Source organism: Stomoxys calcitrans, chromosome 1 (genome assembly GCF_963082655.1).
Source record: "Stomoxys calcitrans chromosome 1, idStoCalc2.1, whole genome shotgun sequence".
In the NCBI taxonomy this organism is placed as follows: Eukaryota; Metazoa; Arthropoda; class Insecta; order Diptera; family Muscidae; genus Stomoxys; species Stomoxys calcitrans.
The window spans coordinates 168457385-168475451 of NC_081552.1; the positions used below are offsets into that span (position 1 = coordinate 168457385).

General features: G+C 38.1%; 2 protein-coding genes across 4 annotated transcripts in view; both read left to right on the top strand.

The window, feature by feature from the left end:
- LOC106085461 (spectrin alpha chain, non-erythrocytic 1) overlaps nucleotides 1-18067 on the top strand; it is a 262696-nt gene that overhangs the window by 123445 nt on the left and 121184 nt on the right. The gene's annotated exons all lie outside the window — the stretch shown is intronic.
- Nucleotides 2007-17385, top strand: LOC131997204 (uncharacterized). Its single transcript, XM_059367755.1, has 3 exons — nucleotides 2007-2354; nucleotides 2442-2961; nucleotides 17252-17385. The coding sequence occupies exons 1-3, from the start codon at nucleotides 2007-2009 to the stop codon at nucleotides 17383-17385; spliced, it is 1002 nt and encodes a 333-aa protein (XP_059223738.1).

Genomic DNA, 18067 nt, shown 5'->3' on the forward strand with positions numbered 1-18067 from the left:
CGAACTACTGCGAAATTGTCTGGCTACGTTAGCAAGCAAAATGTTCTGGATTGAGGGTGCACTTTGAAACTCAAAAACAAAAAAAACACCTCAAAATATTGATAGATTTGTCTATGGGTCGGAATATACTTCTGCCATACCGATAAAATGTCGCATGCCAAATTTTGGAAAAATTGGAGTAACATGTGGGTTTCAGAGCAAATATACCAAGGATGTAGGGTACGTTTGCATGGGACCTACACCTAAAGTTGGATCGATCTGGACCATATTCGGCCCAGTTGTAGATGGGTCTAATATAGTAAAGGGTGATTTGTTAGCTATTATCTTTTTGATAACACAAATATCTTTTGGCTCACGCACGTTTCTTGTTTTGTTTGACAGTCAAAAATTTTCAGTTTGGTCAATAATTGAACCATGAAACGTCTTAGAAACGAACAACGCTTGCAAATTATTAATTTTATTGTTGAAATGCGCACTCTATTAAGAAAGTTCATTACTCGCTTCTTCCATTTTACGACGAAGCTCATTTTTGGCTCAATGGGTACGTAAATAAGCATAATTTTTGGATTTTGTGGTGAAGATCAGCCAGAAGCATTGCAAGAGCTACCAATGCATCCAGAAAAATTCCCAGTTTGGTGCGGTTTATGGGTTGGTGGCATCATTGGACCGTACTTCTTCAAAAATGATGCGAATCGTAACGTAACTGTGAATGGTGAGCGCTATCGTGAGATGATATCCAACTTTTTTTTGCCCAAAATGCAAGAGCTTGACTTGCGTGCCATGTGGTTTCAACACGACAATGCCACATACCACACAGCACGCGTAACAATGGACTTATTGAGAGGCGAGTACGGTGAAATTTCTATTTCACGTTCGGAATCGGTCAATTGGCCGCCTCGACTATTTTTTGTGGGGCTATGTTAAAGGTCATGTCTATAAAGACAAACCGGCTTCAATTGACGCATTGGAAGACAACATTGAAGCATTTATTCGTGAGATGCCAGCCGAAATGTTGGAAAGAGTATGCCAAAATTTAACTTGGCGGATGGACCATTTGAGGCGCAGTCACGGTCAGCATTTGCATGAAATAATTTTCAAACATTAAATTATGTGGACCGTACTATCGATTCGAAATACCGATTTTATGCATTTTTCTGCTCTTAAGCTCTTAAAAAATTACCCTTTATATTGCATAATTGAGGCGGTCTGTTTTCGTTTGTAATAGTGACGGCAATAAAAAATTTGGAAAATTCGACTTTTCTGAAAAATGGAATTGTATGCTGTCGGTTACATAAAATCGAAGAGAATAGAGATGTTTTTATGATTCTTTCTGTGAGTTGTTCCGTGTGAAATTCCATGCTACTTTTCCCATCGAACGCCTCCCCAGGTGGTTTATCAGATATAACGGCTACCGCAGCAATAAAATATGCGGGGCGAACCAACAAGTTAGCACAAGCAGGGGTTGCCTCGCTTGCACGGATACGATTACCATCACAATGGGTTCGTGCAATAGGGTCGGCAGCGGATGAGCCAAAAGAAATGGCCAACGGTGGCGCTCGCAGATCTTCAGAAGATTCACCATCAAGAAAGCCCCGCCTAGAAGGTCGCTGGCAGCCCTAGCACTAGGCACAGATGGCGGACTGGGCCATCCATCTAAAAAAATCACGATTAAAGAAACATCAACAAGAAATAATGGAACTGACAACCCCCCGATGGTGACCTATGGATTCAGAACACGGTTTATGATTGGAACATGATGGAACGTCAGAAAACTCTCAGAGTCATCGAGACTTTACCAAGTCCAGAACGAGATGTTAAACTACAACCTAGACATCCTTGGTTTAAGTGAAGTACGATGGCCGAAATTCGGATCTATGGATGTTCAAGGTAGCTACCACTTCATTTTTTCAGACAATGAAAACCACCGAATAAATGGGGTCCGTCTTTTACTGTCACGGAAAGCAAAGAGAGCTCTTCTACCATACAATAGTATATCTGAACGCATTATGACGGCAAGATCAAATTCAAAATTTCGCAAAATATCCATTGTACAATGGTACGCGGCAACCGAACCCGATGACGACGAAACAGAGGATCAATGCTATTCCCAACTCGACTCAGTGACACGCTGTCTACCAAAAGGAGACATTAAATTTGTTATAAAAGATTTTAATGCCAGGGTGGGCAATAACAACAATAATCCACAATCAATCATAGGAATGCAAGGACTTGGCGATACCAGGAATTACAATAGCGACGGATTGGTTGATTTCTGCTCAAGAAACCGGCTCTTAATTGGAGGCACAAAATTCCCTCATAAAAATATACACAAATCGACCACGAGCTCATTCTGGGTTCGCTAATGGATGTGAAAACTAGACGGGAAGCCGACATCGATAGTGACCACATGCTCTTAGTGATCACTTTACGTCTACGCGCAGCCGTCGTTGAAAGGACTCAAACAAGAGCACAAAGTTCAACCTCTTAAACCTAAAAGACCCCGAATCAGCACGCGAATACAAGGCAACATTATCGGAGAAGCTGCAAAATTACCCCCATGCATGGGCCGACATAACAGCAGCATCTACGGAGGCGGCCACCTCTATAATAGGCATTCCACGACGATCCCAAAAACCATGGATAAGCAACGTCTACGCAACGCTCTGCTATGGACAAAATTATGTGTAACAAAGACCTCATCCAGGACTGAATATCGCGCTTCCGCCTCGCTGATCAAACGCCCAGTTCGTAGAGATAAGCGCATATATTTTAATATGCTGGCAGAGCAAGCCGAAAATGCAGCTAAAATTGGAAACATGCGTGGTGTTTACGAGTCAATAAAACAAATGAGCGGCCACAATATAAGACCAACGGCAATAAAAAAATATGAGCACGGATCGGAATCATCAACACCCGAACCGCAATTAGAGCAATGGCGCGGTTTCTTCAGCTGCGAAAGACGTAAGCTCCGACCTTTCTAGTCCCCCTGTGGGCTGGAAACCATGCGGTGATATATCTAACGCCGCACCCATCAGCGAAGAAATTGAGGCCGTTCTGGTCTCACTCAAAAACGGCAAATCAGTCGGCCCTGATAATATATTTATAAAAGAGTTGCGTGACTGACTGACTAACTGATGCGATGCCCAGCCCAAACGGCTTAAGTTAGAATCATGAAATTTTGCGCGAACGTTGGTCTTGGGTCATAGGCCCGGGATAAGGCTGAATTTTGTGACATTCGTACCTTTAGGTACTTAAAAGTACAAAATGTACGAAATGGTACATATTTGCCCAGCGCGAACGGAAAGTGCTTGAACTATGTTCTTGGGCGCCAATTAAAGAGCGTCTCGAAAAAATAAAGTTTGGAAAATTGTACCGGAAGAGGGAGAAAATACCGCAATTGTACTTTCTGCCAAATAGTACCGCACGTACGTACTATTTGCTACTTTCTTCGTAAATTGAACTAGAGCTCTTAATTTTAGAACGCTGGTACACTATGTGAACCTTAATTAGATGACTATGGGATTTTTTTTTTTGGAAATTTGTACATTTAGGTACTAATAAGAGTACCAAAAGGTACGAAATGAATAAACTTTGTACAGGACGGATAGAGGTAGAATTTTGAAATTTGAAAAACAAAAAGGAAAAAGTAGTACTCGTAACCGGAGAAAACGTACGTTTAGTACCGTAATTGGTACCGCTTGGTACTTTCTTTACAGATAGATCTAGAGGTCTGAAATTTGGCATGTAGGTGCAATTAGGAAATATATGATGGGTGACTAAATATTCTTGGCTAAATGATAAATTGGTACCATTTAGAGCAAGAGGTCTAAAATTTAGCATGCAGATATAATTAGGAAAACTATGATGGGCGACTATGATCTTTTTACAATTCATGCATTTGGGTGCCAATATTGGTACCATTTGGTACTTTCTGCGCAGATGGAGACAGAGGTCTGAAATTTGGCATGTAGGTAAAAGTTAGAAATATATGATGGGCGACTAACTGATTTTTTCACAATTCCAACATTTTGGTACCAAAATTGGTACTATTTTGCACTTTCTTCATAGATTGAGCTAGAGGTCTTAAATTTGGCATGTAGGTACAGCCAGGAAAAACATGATGGGTGACTATGATCTTTTTAAATTCGTACATTTGGGTATCAATATTGGTACCACCCATCGTGACTAAATGATATATTCGCAATACGTACATTTTGGTTACATTTCGTACTTTCTTTACAAATGGTGCAAGAGATTTCTAAGTACAAGTAGGAAATATATGATGGGTGACTAAATGATCTACTCAAAATACTATTGTATACTATTGTATTGTAGAAGAGCTCGCTTTGCTTTTGGCGATTTTAAAAGACGGGCCCCATTTATTCGGTGGTTTTCATTTCCTGAAAAAATGAAGTGGTAGCTACCTTGAACATCCATAGTTCCGAATTTCGGCCATCGTACGTCACTTAAACGTAGGATGTCTAGGTTGTAGTTTAACATCTCATTCTGGACTTGGTAAAGTCTCGATGCCTCTGAGAGATTTCTGACGTTGCATCATGTTCCAATTATAAACCGTGTTCTGAATCCATAGGTCATCATCGGGGGGTTGTCAGTTTATTTATTTATACCCTCCACCATAGGATGGGGGTATACTAATTTCGTCATACTGTTTGTAACTCCTCGAAACATTCGTCTAAGACCTCATAAGGTATATATATCTTGATCGTCATGACATTTTAAGTCGATCTAGTCATGTGCATCAGTCTGTCTGTTGACAGCACGCTAACTTTCGAAGGAGTAAAATACTTCTTATTAGTGTAGGTCGGTTGAGATTGTAAATGGGCTATATTGGTCCATGTTTTGATATAACAGCCATATAAGCCGATCTTTGATCTTGACATTCTGAGCTACTAGAGGGCACAGTTCTTATTCGATTTGGCTGAAATTTTGCATGAGGTGTTTTATTATGACTTCCAACAACTGTGCTTAGTATGGTTAAAATCGGTCCATAACCTGATATATTGGGTTGCCCAAAAAGTAATTGTCGGTAATATAGTAGTAATATAGTCGGCGTTAACAAATTTTTTCAACGGCTTGAGACTCTGTAGTTGCATTCTTTCTTCTGTCAGTTATCAGCTGTTACTTTTAGCTTGCATTAGAAAAAAAGTGCGCGAAATTTTGTTTACATTTGTTTGTTTGGCGTCAATTTTAATATGGGTACCACATGTATTGAAAGAAATTCATTTAACAAACCGAATCAACGCTTGTGATATGCACCTTAAACGCAATGAATTCGATCCGTTTTTAAAACGAATCATAACTGGGGATGAAAAATGGATTGTTTGCAACAACGTTAGTCGAAAACGATCATGGTCCAAGCATGGTGAACCAGCTCAAACCACTTCAAAGGCTGATATCCACCAAAAGAAGGTTATGCTGTCTGTTTGGTGGGATTGGAAGGGTGTGGTATATTTTGAGCTGCTTCCAAGGAACCAAACGATTAATTCGGATGTTTACTGTCAACAATTGGACAAATTTAATACAGCCATCAAGGAGAAGCGACCAGAATTGGTCAATCGTAAAGGTGTCATATTCCACCAGGACAACGCTAGACCGCACACATCTTTGGTCACTCGCCAAAAACTGAGTGAGCTTGGCTGGGAACTTTTGATGCATCCACCATATAGCCCTGACCTTGCACCATCAGACTACCATTTATTTCGATCTTTGCAGAACTCCTTAAATGGTAAAACTTTCGGCAATGATGAGGCTATAAAATCGCACTATGTTCAGTTTTTTTGCAGATAAAGGGCAGAGCGTGGAATACTAAATTTGCCAGGAAGATGACAATAGGTTATCGAACAAAATGGCAATTATATATTTGATTAAAGTTCATTCTAAGTTTTATTAAAAATGCATTTACTTTCTTTTAAAAAATTCGCAATTACTTTTTAGGCAACCCAATAGCTGTCATATAAACCTATCTGGGGTCTTGATTTCTTGAGCGTCTAGAGGGCGCAATTTCTATTCGATTTGGCTGAAATTTTGCACGACGTGTTAAATTATGACTGCCATATAAACTGATATTGAATCTTGGCTTCTTGAACCACTAGAGGGCCCAATTCTTATCCGATTTGGCTGAAATTTCGCATGACGTGTTTTGTTATGACTTCTAACAACGGTGCTAAGTATGGTTCAAATCGATCCATAACCTAATAAGGCTGCCATTAAACCGATCTGGGATCTTGACAACGGCTTCTCCCATGACCTTCAACATACATGTCAAATATGGTCCGAATCGCCCTAAAGGGGCAATTTTTACTCGAATTGGCTGAAATTTTAGACAATGACTTCTACTATGGTCTCCAACATTCAACTCAATTATGGTCAAATCGGACCATAACTTGATATAATTCCAATTTTATAGCAGTTCTTTTTTTATCCTTTGTTTGCCTTAAAAGAGATATCGGGAAAAGAACTCGACAAATCCGATCTATGGTGGAGGGTACATAAGATTCGGCCCGGCCAAACATAGCACGCTTCTACTTGTTTTAGTTTACAATTAATCATAGCATAGAATTGCTTACAATAATTTACGGCATTTGTTGCCGCTTCAGGGATTACTCACACATTAATTGTATGTTAAAATGGCACTTTCATAATTTTAATAATTTCATTCTTTTTTTCTCCCATTGAAAGCAAATTGTTTTCCAGACGCAGTGCTCATCATCATTATCGTTATAAGTATTTGTAAAGAGTATTAATGATTTTTTCCTCGTAAATAGTGGTTTGGGTTTGGTATCGAACACAATTCGATTGGTGTTGTCATTTTTTCTTTGAGATATTTCAATGTTTATGCCCATATAAATTCAAAATACTCCGGCCAACATTGAGTCATTCATTCAGTCACTCATCTTCCATTTGCTTATTTGCCAAACGTTGAGTGCATTTAACGGAAATTTAACAAGCGAAAAAAAATTGAAAATAAACAATTTAACGGAAATTTCATAAATAGTAAATAAATATTTATCTTGACTTCAAAATGCAGCTTTAGTTCATGCGTTCGAAACTGGGTAAGTCTGCTTGGCAATAATAGCGAGCGCGCGATGTGCATTATCTACAAATGATCCAAAACACAGTTTTGGAAGTGGCATTGAAAGAAAAATCTAATCATGGATGGTGATTTCATTTTAACAAAATATTTTTTATTACTTTGCGAAACTTGTGAGGCATTTCTGAAGCGTCATGGTGGTGTTTAGTTAGTCATCTTCACACCCCTGGGCCATGTTTGTGATCCGGGTGTGATCATTCAACTTCTTGTTAGCCACGGTATCACCTCATTAGCGCTGTCAATTTTCTGATTATACAAGATATTGAAAATCTATTTCATTTATACTCGTACTGTTTCGGTCTTCAATCATTATGACAAGATTAGCAGAACTGATTTTGATGATGGGCGTTTTTGGGGTCTTCCTCTACTGGCATATCTCTATGGAGCTATATTCCACTAAGGAACAGAGGATACTTCTCCCATATCAATGATTGCAGTCCGATTAATGTTTAAACGCAATGATAAGGAGCCTCCTTTTTATTGCCGAGTCCGAACGGCGTGCCGCACAGCGATACCACTTGGTAGAGAAGTTTTAACATGGCAGTATATCTCACAAATGTTGCCAGCATTAGTAAGGGGAAACCACGCAATGATAAGGGGCCTCCTTTTTATTGCCAAGCCCGAACGGCGTGCCGCATAGCGATACCACTTGGTAGAGAAGTTTTAACATGGCAGGATATCTCACAAATGTTGCCAGCATTAGTAAGGGGAAACCACGCAATGATAAGGGGCCTCCTTTTTATTGCCAAGCCCGAACGGCTTGGCAAGCTAAATTTTTGGAATTGTGTCGTTATAAGTGTAAGCTTCATCTTAATAGTTTTATGTTTATGGAAGCTTAATTTTGGCACAAATGCATTCCTTAAACATTTCTAAAGCTCCTAAAAGCGTATTTATTGTCCGATTTTGCTTAAGTTTGGAAACAAAATCTATAATATACTAGGCGTCGTATGAACCACGAGCTGTATGACGACGATAGAATAGTTAAACCCATCAAAATACAACGTTTGCGTTGGCTTCGTAATGTTGTCAGAATGGATAAGGAAGCTCCAGCAAAGAAATCTTTTGAAGGCGACCATAAAAGAAAACGCAAAAAGGGAAGACCAAAACTCTAATGGAGTGACCAAGTGGAGAGCGACATCTCGAAACTGGGTGTCAGAAATTGGAGAAGAAGCGCAGAAGATTGATGCGCTTAGGCGTCTATTATACGTTCGGCTAGAGGAATAAATGTTCTTAAATGGCCAATTAAAGTAAAGTAAAGTAATATACTCATCCCAGTCTATATTTTGATGTAGCTACCATATAGATCGATCTCCATAGAAAACGTCTTGTGCCTATGGTCCATATCGGTCCAACTTTAGGTGAAGGTCCCATATTAACGTACTCCCAATTTTCGGTATTTTTGCTCTGAAACCCACATTTCGTAAACAACCTTTTCTCGGCCTTGCGAAGGTGTAATCCATAGCCGAATCGACCAATGTTTTATTCACAAATAGAAATTTTTTCACCGAATTTAGAATAGATGGACTCCGATTTGGGGAAGGTGGGCTTTTTCTCATGTTTAATGGTGACGTCTACAACACAATATGGAAAATTCAACGGATTTGAAGAATGGTATTTGATAATACCGGATACATAAAATCGAATAGAATAGAGTTATTTTTGTGTTTCTTTTTGGGTTTTATAAAGAAATTGGTAGAGAATAAAAGTTCGTTATTCATATTTGCAATAAAATGTAATGTTCTACTTGGGTTTTAACATTCAGAAAAACATTAGTTGAACGTCGGCTAGGATATAAGACCATTTTTAATCCCTATACAAACAAGTAAAAAGGCGTTAAGTTCGTACGGGCCGGACTGGATACCTGGATACCTACCACCTCGGGTATATATGTAAACCACCTTTCGTCAAAGTCCGGTGAAAAGTGCATACCTTATGCCCCATAGCAGCTATATCGAAATATGTTCCAATTTGGACCAAATACTAATAAGTACAAGTCATTGTTCAATTGTGTATAGCAAAATATTGGTCTTTTTTAGTAGCTATATCTAAAAATAAACCGATCTGAACCATATACGATACGGATGTCGAAAAGCCTAACATCAGTCACTATGCCAAATTTCAGTGAAATCGGATTATAAATGCGCCTTTTATGGGGCCAAAACTTTAAATCGAGATATCAGTCTATATGGCAGCTATATCCTGTCCCAAATCACTGTCTCAAATGTCGGCTACATCGGATAATAACTGCGCCTATTATGGGCCCAAAACATTAAATCGAGAGATCAGTCTATATGGCAGCTATATCCAAATCTTGATCGATCTAGGCCAAATTGCAGAAATATGTCGCGGGGCTTAACTCAACTCACTGTCCCAGATTTCGGCGACATCGGACAATAAATGCGCCTTTTATGGGCCCAAAACTTTAAATCGAGAGATCGGTCTATCTAGCAGCTATATCCAAATCTATACCGATGTGTGCCAAATTGAAGAAGAATGTCGAAGGGCCTAACACAACACAGTGTCCCAAATTTTGGTAAAGTCGGACAATAAATGCGCCTTTTATAGGCGCAATACCTTAAATCGAGAGATCGGTCCATATGGCAGCTATATCTAAATCTGGACCGATCTGGGCCAAACTGAAGAAGGATGTCGAATGACCTAACACAACTTACTGTCCCAAATTTCAGCAAAATCGGATAATAAATCTGGCTTTTATAGGCCTATGAGCCTAAATCGGCGGATCAGTCTATATGGGGGCTATATAAAGATATAGTCCGATATAGCCAATGTTCGAACTTAACCTGCTTATGGACAAACAAGTAAAAGCGTGCTAAGTTCGGCCGGGCCGAATCTTATATACCCTCCACCATGGATCGCATATGTCGAGTTCTTTTCCCGGCATCTCTTCTTAGGCAAAAAGAGGATATAAGAAAAGATTTGCTCTGCTATTAGAGCGATATCAAGATATGGTCCGGTTTGGACCACAATTAAATTATATGTTGGAGACCTGTGTAAAATGTCAGCCAATTCGAATAAGAATTGCGTCCTTTGTGGGCTCAAGAAGTAAAATAGAGAGATCGATTTATATGGGATCTGTATCGGGCTATAGACCGATTCAGACCATAATAAACACGTATGTTAATGGTCATGAGAGAATCCGTCGTACAAAATTTCAGGCAAATCGGATAATAATTGCGACCTCTAGAGGCTCAAGAAGTCAAGATCCCAGATCGGTTTATATGGCAGCTATATCAGGTTATGAACCGATTTCAACCATATTTGGCACAGTTGTTGGATGTCATAACAAAACACGTCGTACAAAATTTCATTCCAATCGGATAAGAATTGCGCACTCTAGAGGCTCAAGAAGTCAAGACCCAAGATCGGTTTATATGGCAGCTATATCAGGTTATGGACCGATTTGAACCATACTTGGCACAGTTGTTGAATATAATAACAAAACACGTCGTGCAAAATTTCATTCCAATCGGATAAGAATTGCGTACTCTAGAGGCTCAAGAAGTCAAGACCCAAGATCGGTTTATATGGCAGCTGTATCAGGTTATGGACCGATTTGAACCATACTTGGCACAGTTGTTGCATGTCATAACAAAACACGTCGTGCAAAATTTCATTCCAATCGGATAAGAATTGCGCACTCTAGAGGCTCAAAAAGTCAAGACCCAAGATCGGTTTATATGGCAGCTATATCAGGTTATGAACCGATTTGAACCATACTTATCACAGTTGTTGGATGTCATAACAAAACACGTCGTGCAAAATTTCATTCCAATCGGATAAGAATTGCGCACTCTAGAGGCTCAAGAAGTCAAGACCCAAGATCGGTTTATATGGCAGCTATATCAAAACATGGACCGATATGGCCCATTTACAATACCAACCGACCTACACTAATAAGAAGTATTTGTGCAAAATTTCAAGCGGCTAGCTTTACTCCTTCGGAAGTTAGCGTGCTTTCGACAGACAGACGGACGGACGGACGGACGGACAGACGGACGGACATGGCTAGATCGACATAAAATTTCACGACGATCAAGAATATATATACTTTATGGGGTCTCAGACGAATATTTCGAGTAGTTACAAACAGAATGACGAAATTAGTATACCCCCCATCTTATGGTGGAGGGTATAAAAAGAATCTGTGCAAAGTTTCAGCACAATATCTCTAGTTTTAAAGACTGTAGCGTGATTTCAACAGGCAGACGGACCGACGGACGGACGAATATGGCACAGCGATACCACTTGGCACAGCGATACCACTTGGTAGAGAAGTTTTAACATGGCAGGATATCTCACAAATGTTGCCAGCATTAGTAAGGGGTAACCACGCAATGATAAGGGGCCTCCTTTTTATTGCCAAGCCCGAACGGCGTGCCGCATAGCGATACCACTTGGTAGAGAAGTTTTAACATGGCAGGATATCTCACAAATGTTGCCAGCATTAGTAAGGGGAAACCACCGCTAAAAAATTTATAATGTTTACGCCAGGATTTGAACCCAGGCATTCGGCGTCATAGGTGGACATGCTTAACTCTGTGCCACGGTGGCTTCCATGCCAAACTGTTGGTAATACATTACTGTGCAGGCCTAGAGTTTTCAGCTCATTTATGATTGACGTATGTTTAACATTATTGAACTAAGGTTCCCAAAGTCAACTTTCGACTAATCGATTAGTTGACTTTTGCGTAAAGAACTGTTTCCAATTTTACATTTCATTGCTCTTTGGTCTACTCTTGTTGCCATAAATAACTCTAGCCAAAGTTTATGCATATATAGCCAAGCTAAATTTTTGGAATTGTGTCGTTATAAGTGTAAGCTTCATCTTAATAGTTTTATATTTATGGAAGCTTAATTTTGGCACAAATGTATTTCTTAAACATTTCTAAAGCTCCTAAAAGCGTATTTAATGTCCGATTTTGCTTAGGTTTGGAAACAAAATCTATAATATACTAGGCGTCGTATGAACCACGAGCTGTATGACGACAATAGAATAGTTAAACCCATCAAAATACAACGTTTGCGTTGGCTTCGTAATGTTGTCAGAATGGATAAGGAAGCTCCAGCAAAGAAATCTTTTGAAGGCGACCATAAAAGAAAACGCAAAAAGGGAAGACCAAAACTCTAATGGAGTGACCAAGTGGAGAGCGACATCTCGAAACTGGGTGTCAGAAATTGGAGAAGAAGCGCAGAAGATTGATGCGCTTAGGCGTCTATTATACGTTCGGCTAGAGGAATAAATGTTCTTTAATGGCCAATTAAAGTAAAGTAAAGTAAAGTAAAGTAATATACTCACCCCAGTCTATATTTTGATGTAGCTACCATATAGATCGATCTCCATAGAAAACATCTTGTGCCTATGGTCCATATCGGTCCAACTTTAGGTGAAGGTCCCATATTAACGTACTCCCAATTTTCGGTATTTTTGCTCTGAAACCCACATTTCGTAAACAACCTTTTCTCGGCCTTGCGAAGGTGTAATCCATAGCCAAATCGACCAATATTTTATTCACAAATAGAAATTTTTTCACCGAATTTAGAATAGATGGACTCCGATTTGGGGAAGGTGGGCTTTTCTCATGTTTAATGGTGACGTCTACAACACAATATGGAAAATTCAACGGATTTGAAGAATGGTATTTGATAATACCGGATACATAAAATCGAATAGAATAGAGTTATTTTTGTGTTTCTTTTTGGGTTTTATAAAGAAAGTGATAGAGAATAAAAGTTCGTTATTCATATTTGCAATAAAATGTAATGTTCTACTTGGGTTTTAACATTCAGAAAAACATTAGTTGAACGTCGGCTAGGATATAAGACCATTTTTAATCCCTATACAAACAAGTAAAAAGGCGTTAAGTTCGTACGGGCCGGACTGGATACCTGGATACCTACCACCTCGGGTATATATGTAAACCACCTTTCGTCAAAGTCCGGTGAAAAATGCATACCTTATGCCCCATAGCAGCTATATTGAAATATGTTCCAATTTGGACCAAATACTAATAAGTACAAGTCATTGTTCAATTGTGTATAGCAAAATATTGGTCTTTTTTAGTAGCTATATCTAAAAATAAACCGATCTGAACCATATACGATACGGATGTCGAAAAGCCTAACATCAGTCACTATGCCAAATTTCAGTGAAATCGGATTATAAATGCGCCTTTTATGAGGCCAAAACTTTAAATCGAGATATCAGTCTATATGGCAGCTATATCCTGTCCCAAATCACTGTCTCAAATGTCGGCTACATCGGATAATAAATGCGCCTATTATGGGCCCAAAACATTAAATCGAGAGATCAGTCTATATGGCAGCTATATCCAAATCTTGATCGATCTAGGCCAAATTGCAGAAATATGTCGAGGGGCTTAACTCAACTCACTGTCCCAGATTTCGGCGGCATCGGACAATAAATGCGCCTTTTATGGGCCCAAAACTTTAAATCGAGAGATCGGTCTATCTAGCAGCTATATCCAAATCTGGACCGATGTGTGCCAAATTGAAGAAGAATGTCGAAGCGCCTAACACGACTTACTGTCCCAAAATTTGGCCGACATCGGACAATAAATGCGCCTTTTATGAACGCAAAAACCTTAAATCAAGAGATCGGTCTATATGGCAGCTATATCCAAATCTGGACCGATCTGAGCCAAATTGATGAAGAATGTCGAAGGGCCTAACACAACACAGTGTCCTAAATTTTGGTAAAGTCGGACAATAAATGCGCCTTTTATAGGCGCAATACCTTAAATCGAGAGATCGGTCCATATGGCAGCTATATCTAAATCTGGACCGACCTGGGCCAAACTGAAGAAGGATGTCGAATGACCTAACACAACTTACTGTCCCAAATTGCAGCAAAATCGGATAATAAATGTGGTTTTTATAGGCCTATGAGCCTAAATCGGCGGATCAGTTTATATGGGGGCTATATAAAGATATAGTCCGATATAGCCAATGTTCGAACTTAACCTGCTTATGGACAAAAAAGAATCTGTGCAAAGTTTCAGCACAATATCTCTAGTTTTAAAGACTGTAGCGTGATTTCAATAGACAGACGGACCGACGGACGGACGAATATGGCAAGATCGTCTTAGATTTTTACGCTGATCAAGAATATATATATTTTATAGGGTCGGAAATGGATATTTCGATGTGTTGCAAACGGAATGACAAAATGAATATACCCCATCCTTCTGTGGTGGGTATAAAAAAGGGGAAAAATAAGCGGGAATGTGGAAACTGTTGGAATTTAGTTAAATGATATTGGCTTTAAGATGGCGGGGTGGTATGATACAATTTTCTTAAAACCTCCCCTTTATGAAAATACAAAAAAAAAGGAAATAGATGTATCTTATTTAGAAAATTTGCAAATTTTTGACCAAAAGTCGAAAAGTCTACTTTTTGATAAAGTCGCAAAGTTGACTTTTTGCAAAAAAAAGTCTAAAAGTCGACCTTTAGATAAAAGTCTTAACGTCTAAAAGTCGACTTTTCGTCCCAACTTGGGGTCCCTATATTGAACGCACCCTCAATGTGAAGCTTTGAAGCCAGAATACTAAAATGGTATTAAATTTTTCATTTAAGACTCTTCCTCAAATCGTTTGTTAGCTGCAAAGATTTAAGGGACTTCTCATAGCTTTGCTTTGTGTGAAACCAATTGAGAATGGTAACATCTATTTTTTTCCATACCCCTATATACTTTAATTTGTCCATTAAGATTCTGTAACTTATCTAAAATCTCTGAAACATGTAGCGAGTTTTGCAAAAAATTTGAAACAAAAATATTGTATTTTATAGGATTTTTATGCCTTTTTTGCCTTAATATTAAAAAAAAAAGTTTAGCGCGGATGTGTGTCATCTCCTACATTGATTTCATAAACAACGATGAGGTAATTTTATTTTAAACGGTTATTTGTTGGAATTTGATTTGATTTTTTATTCCACTTCATCGATCCCACCCGTAAACATTCTCTATCTCTGTAACCCAAGCCAGTCAGCCAGCAAGCCAACGATTTTGATATCTTTGTGTGTCTCTGGTGTGTCTTGAATTCTAAATCGGTTATTTTATTGGGGAATTTATGCAAAGTTCTTTGTTCTTCTGTTCTCTCTTCATCACAATAATGATTTTATGGCTGTCCATTTTGTCCACTTTGCCGGCCAATCAACATTTCTAAACAGACAACAAAAGCATAAAAACTAAGAAAAACATTTACAGCGGTCAAAAAAAGTATTCATCATTCAATGTTTTTTTTTTTAATAAGTCTACAAAAGACAATTGGAATAAAAACATATTAAACTAATGATGCAGTAGTGCTTGTGTGATATATATGTACACAATTTCATTGTTTTTAAAGAAAAAAATAGTATTTATTAGAACAAAAAGGGCCATTTTACAGCTGAACACAAAAAATTAAACAAAAAAAGTATTCATCATTGCAAAAAAACAAAAAAATAAATAACATAATTTAAAAAAATTAATACTTTGTTATTCGACCACCGCTTCTTATAACTTCTTTTAAACGGTTTGACATCGATTGGACTAATTTAGCGGTTATATTTTGGCCTATATTAGTCCATTCCTCCATTATCACCTGTTGCATTTGACTCTTGCTCGAAAAATTGCGCGTTCTCAATTTGCGTTCGAGATGTTCCCAAAGATGTTCAATTGGGTTCAAGTCGGGACTTTGAGGAGGAGTTTTAATGACTTTTGGGCAGTTATACAGCATCCACATCTTGGTATTTAAAGCAGAATGTTTGGGGTCATTATCTTGATAATATTGAAAGTTATTACCAAGCCCAAGTTTTACAGCACTATCTTTTAAATTCCTCTTTAAAATGTCAATGTAATACTTATGATCCATTACTCCATTAATAATTTCAAGATTTCCCGCTCCTGAAGCCGCCATACACCCCCAAACCATTAAACCACCTCCACCATGTTTTACAGTAGCAACTGTGTTTCGTTCTTCAAGCTCTGTATTTGGTTTTCTGTACACTATGACCTTTCCATCGCACCCAAAAAGATTAAACTTGCTCTCGTCTGCAAAAATGACTGTTTTCCAAAATGATTCGGGCTGTTTTACATACATTTTTGCGAAGTTTAGCCTTTTCACTCGGTTTATTTTATTTATAAAGGGCTTCTTACGTGCAGTTCTTCCTCTGTAACTATGCCTTTTGAGTGTATTTCGAATTGTTTGTGTAGTAACTTCCTTCCCTAAATATTCCATAGTGTTTTTACGAAGAATGGTCGCATTTGTCTTCGGAGTTTTCTGAACTTGCCGCACTAGCCAACGCACATCTCCAACTGAAAGTGCTTTTGGTCGACCAGATCTTGGTTTATTGTCAACAGTTTTCGTTTCTGTCCACTTTCTGATGATGGATTGTATAGTAGATCGTGGTCTATTTAATATTTCACTGATAGTTTTTTGAGTTTAACCATTCCTGTGTTGTTTTATTATCAAAACTTTTACCTCATCAGAAACCTCGTTTTGCTTACGACCCATTTTGACAAAAACTATATTTTCAATGAAATTAAATATTTGCTGTCAAGGGCAAAGCCTCCTTTACTAAATAAAACAGAAAAGGGGGATTCCCAAATAATATTTGAATTTGACTTTGATGATAGCACATCAATGATGAATACTTTTTTTGTTCTGTTTTTGGTGTTATTATATAAAATTGCATTTTTTGCGCTAATTAAATTTATTTTTTGAATTTATTTTAAAACATATTACGAAAAATAAACTATTGCATAAAACTGCATTATTTGTTTACTTTAAATTTTCTTCAATTACCCAAAATAAGTGAATTTATTATCAATTTTGCTAATGATGAATACTTTTTTTGACCGCTGTAAATTTCAAATTGGAAATTTTTAAAAACGACACGATGACAGTTATCGCAATTGTATGATAATAATAAGCAGCAACAGGTTTTTGATATTCAACATCATCTGTGGCTCTCATAGCCAAAATCATTGGCAGTTGGTGGTCAATCATTATGTTGGTAATTTATTAAATACATAGTTGTATTTTTGTCTTTAGTTTTAGTAAACCACTTACTACAAGCTCATACTTAATGTGATGGCTTTGTTGTTAACAATGACACCAGGCTACTGGTCGTTGCTCTTTTTTGAAAAGGTTTTTGAAGTGAATGACAAAGATTGTGCTTTGAGGAGATTTACGGAATTAGATCGACAGGCAATGTGGACGGTGGAGTGTTGGCTATTTATCTTAGGTCTCTAATCATACAAATTTCCTCCAAATCGGATACAAATTGCGGCTTGTAACGGCTCAAGAAGTCAAATCGGGAGATCAGTTTATATGGGAGCTATATCAGGTTATAGAACGATTTAGATCGCATTGGCACATTGAAAGTCATAACAGAACACTATGTTCAAAATTTCGGCAACATCGGATGAAAATTGTGGCTTCCAGGGGCTCAAGAAGTCAAATCGGGAGATCGGTTCATATGGGAGTTATATCCAAATCTGAACGGATATTTTCTTATGACTCTTAATATTATTTGTTAATTTCATAGAAATCGTTCCAGATTCAGATATAGCTGCCATATGTGTGTATCTTTCGATTTTTATTCCTGAAGCCACAGTAAGCGCATTTATTGACCAATCTTGCCAAAACTTTTGTACAACGCTAATGTTGTCATTTGTCAACCGTAGTTACAACAGTTTGGACATATCGTTCCCTTACCGCCAAAAAGATGTAAGTGCCAAATTTTGGGATTTTCAGTTTTTAATAGGAATCGATAACTGACGCCTGTTTCCACCTTCTGTTAAAATTTTGTGTCGATAATCCAAGCCGTTATGATTTTACAGCAAAAACAATGTTTATGTGTCATTTTAATTTTGGTAGACAAATTCTGTGACAGCAAAGGGCACTTACATTATTTTCGCCAGACACAAGTACC

Excerpts from the sequence above, each read along its gene's own strand:
- LOC131997204 (XM_059367755.1), top strand. The coding sequence starts at position 2,007 with ATGACGGCAAGATCAAATTCAAAATTTCGCAAAATATCCATTGTACAA. Across the intron at positions 2,355-2,441 it reads CGACCACGAGCTCATTCTGG|CCGTCGTTGAAAGGACTCAA; the intron begins GTTCGCTAATGG and ends GTCTACGCGCAG. Across the intron at positions 2,962-17,251 it reads TTTCTTCAGCTGCGAAAGAC|GCTACTGGTCGTTGCTCTTT; the intron begins GTAAGCTCCGAC and ends CAATGACACCAG.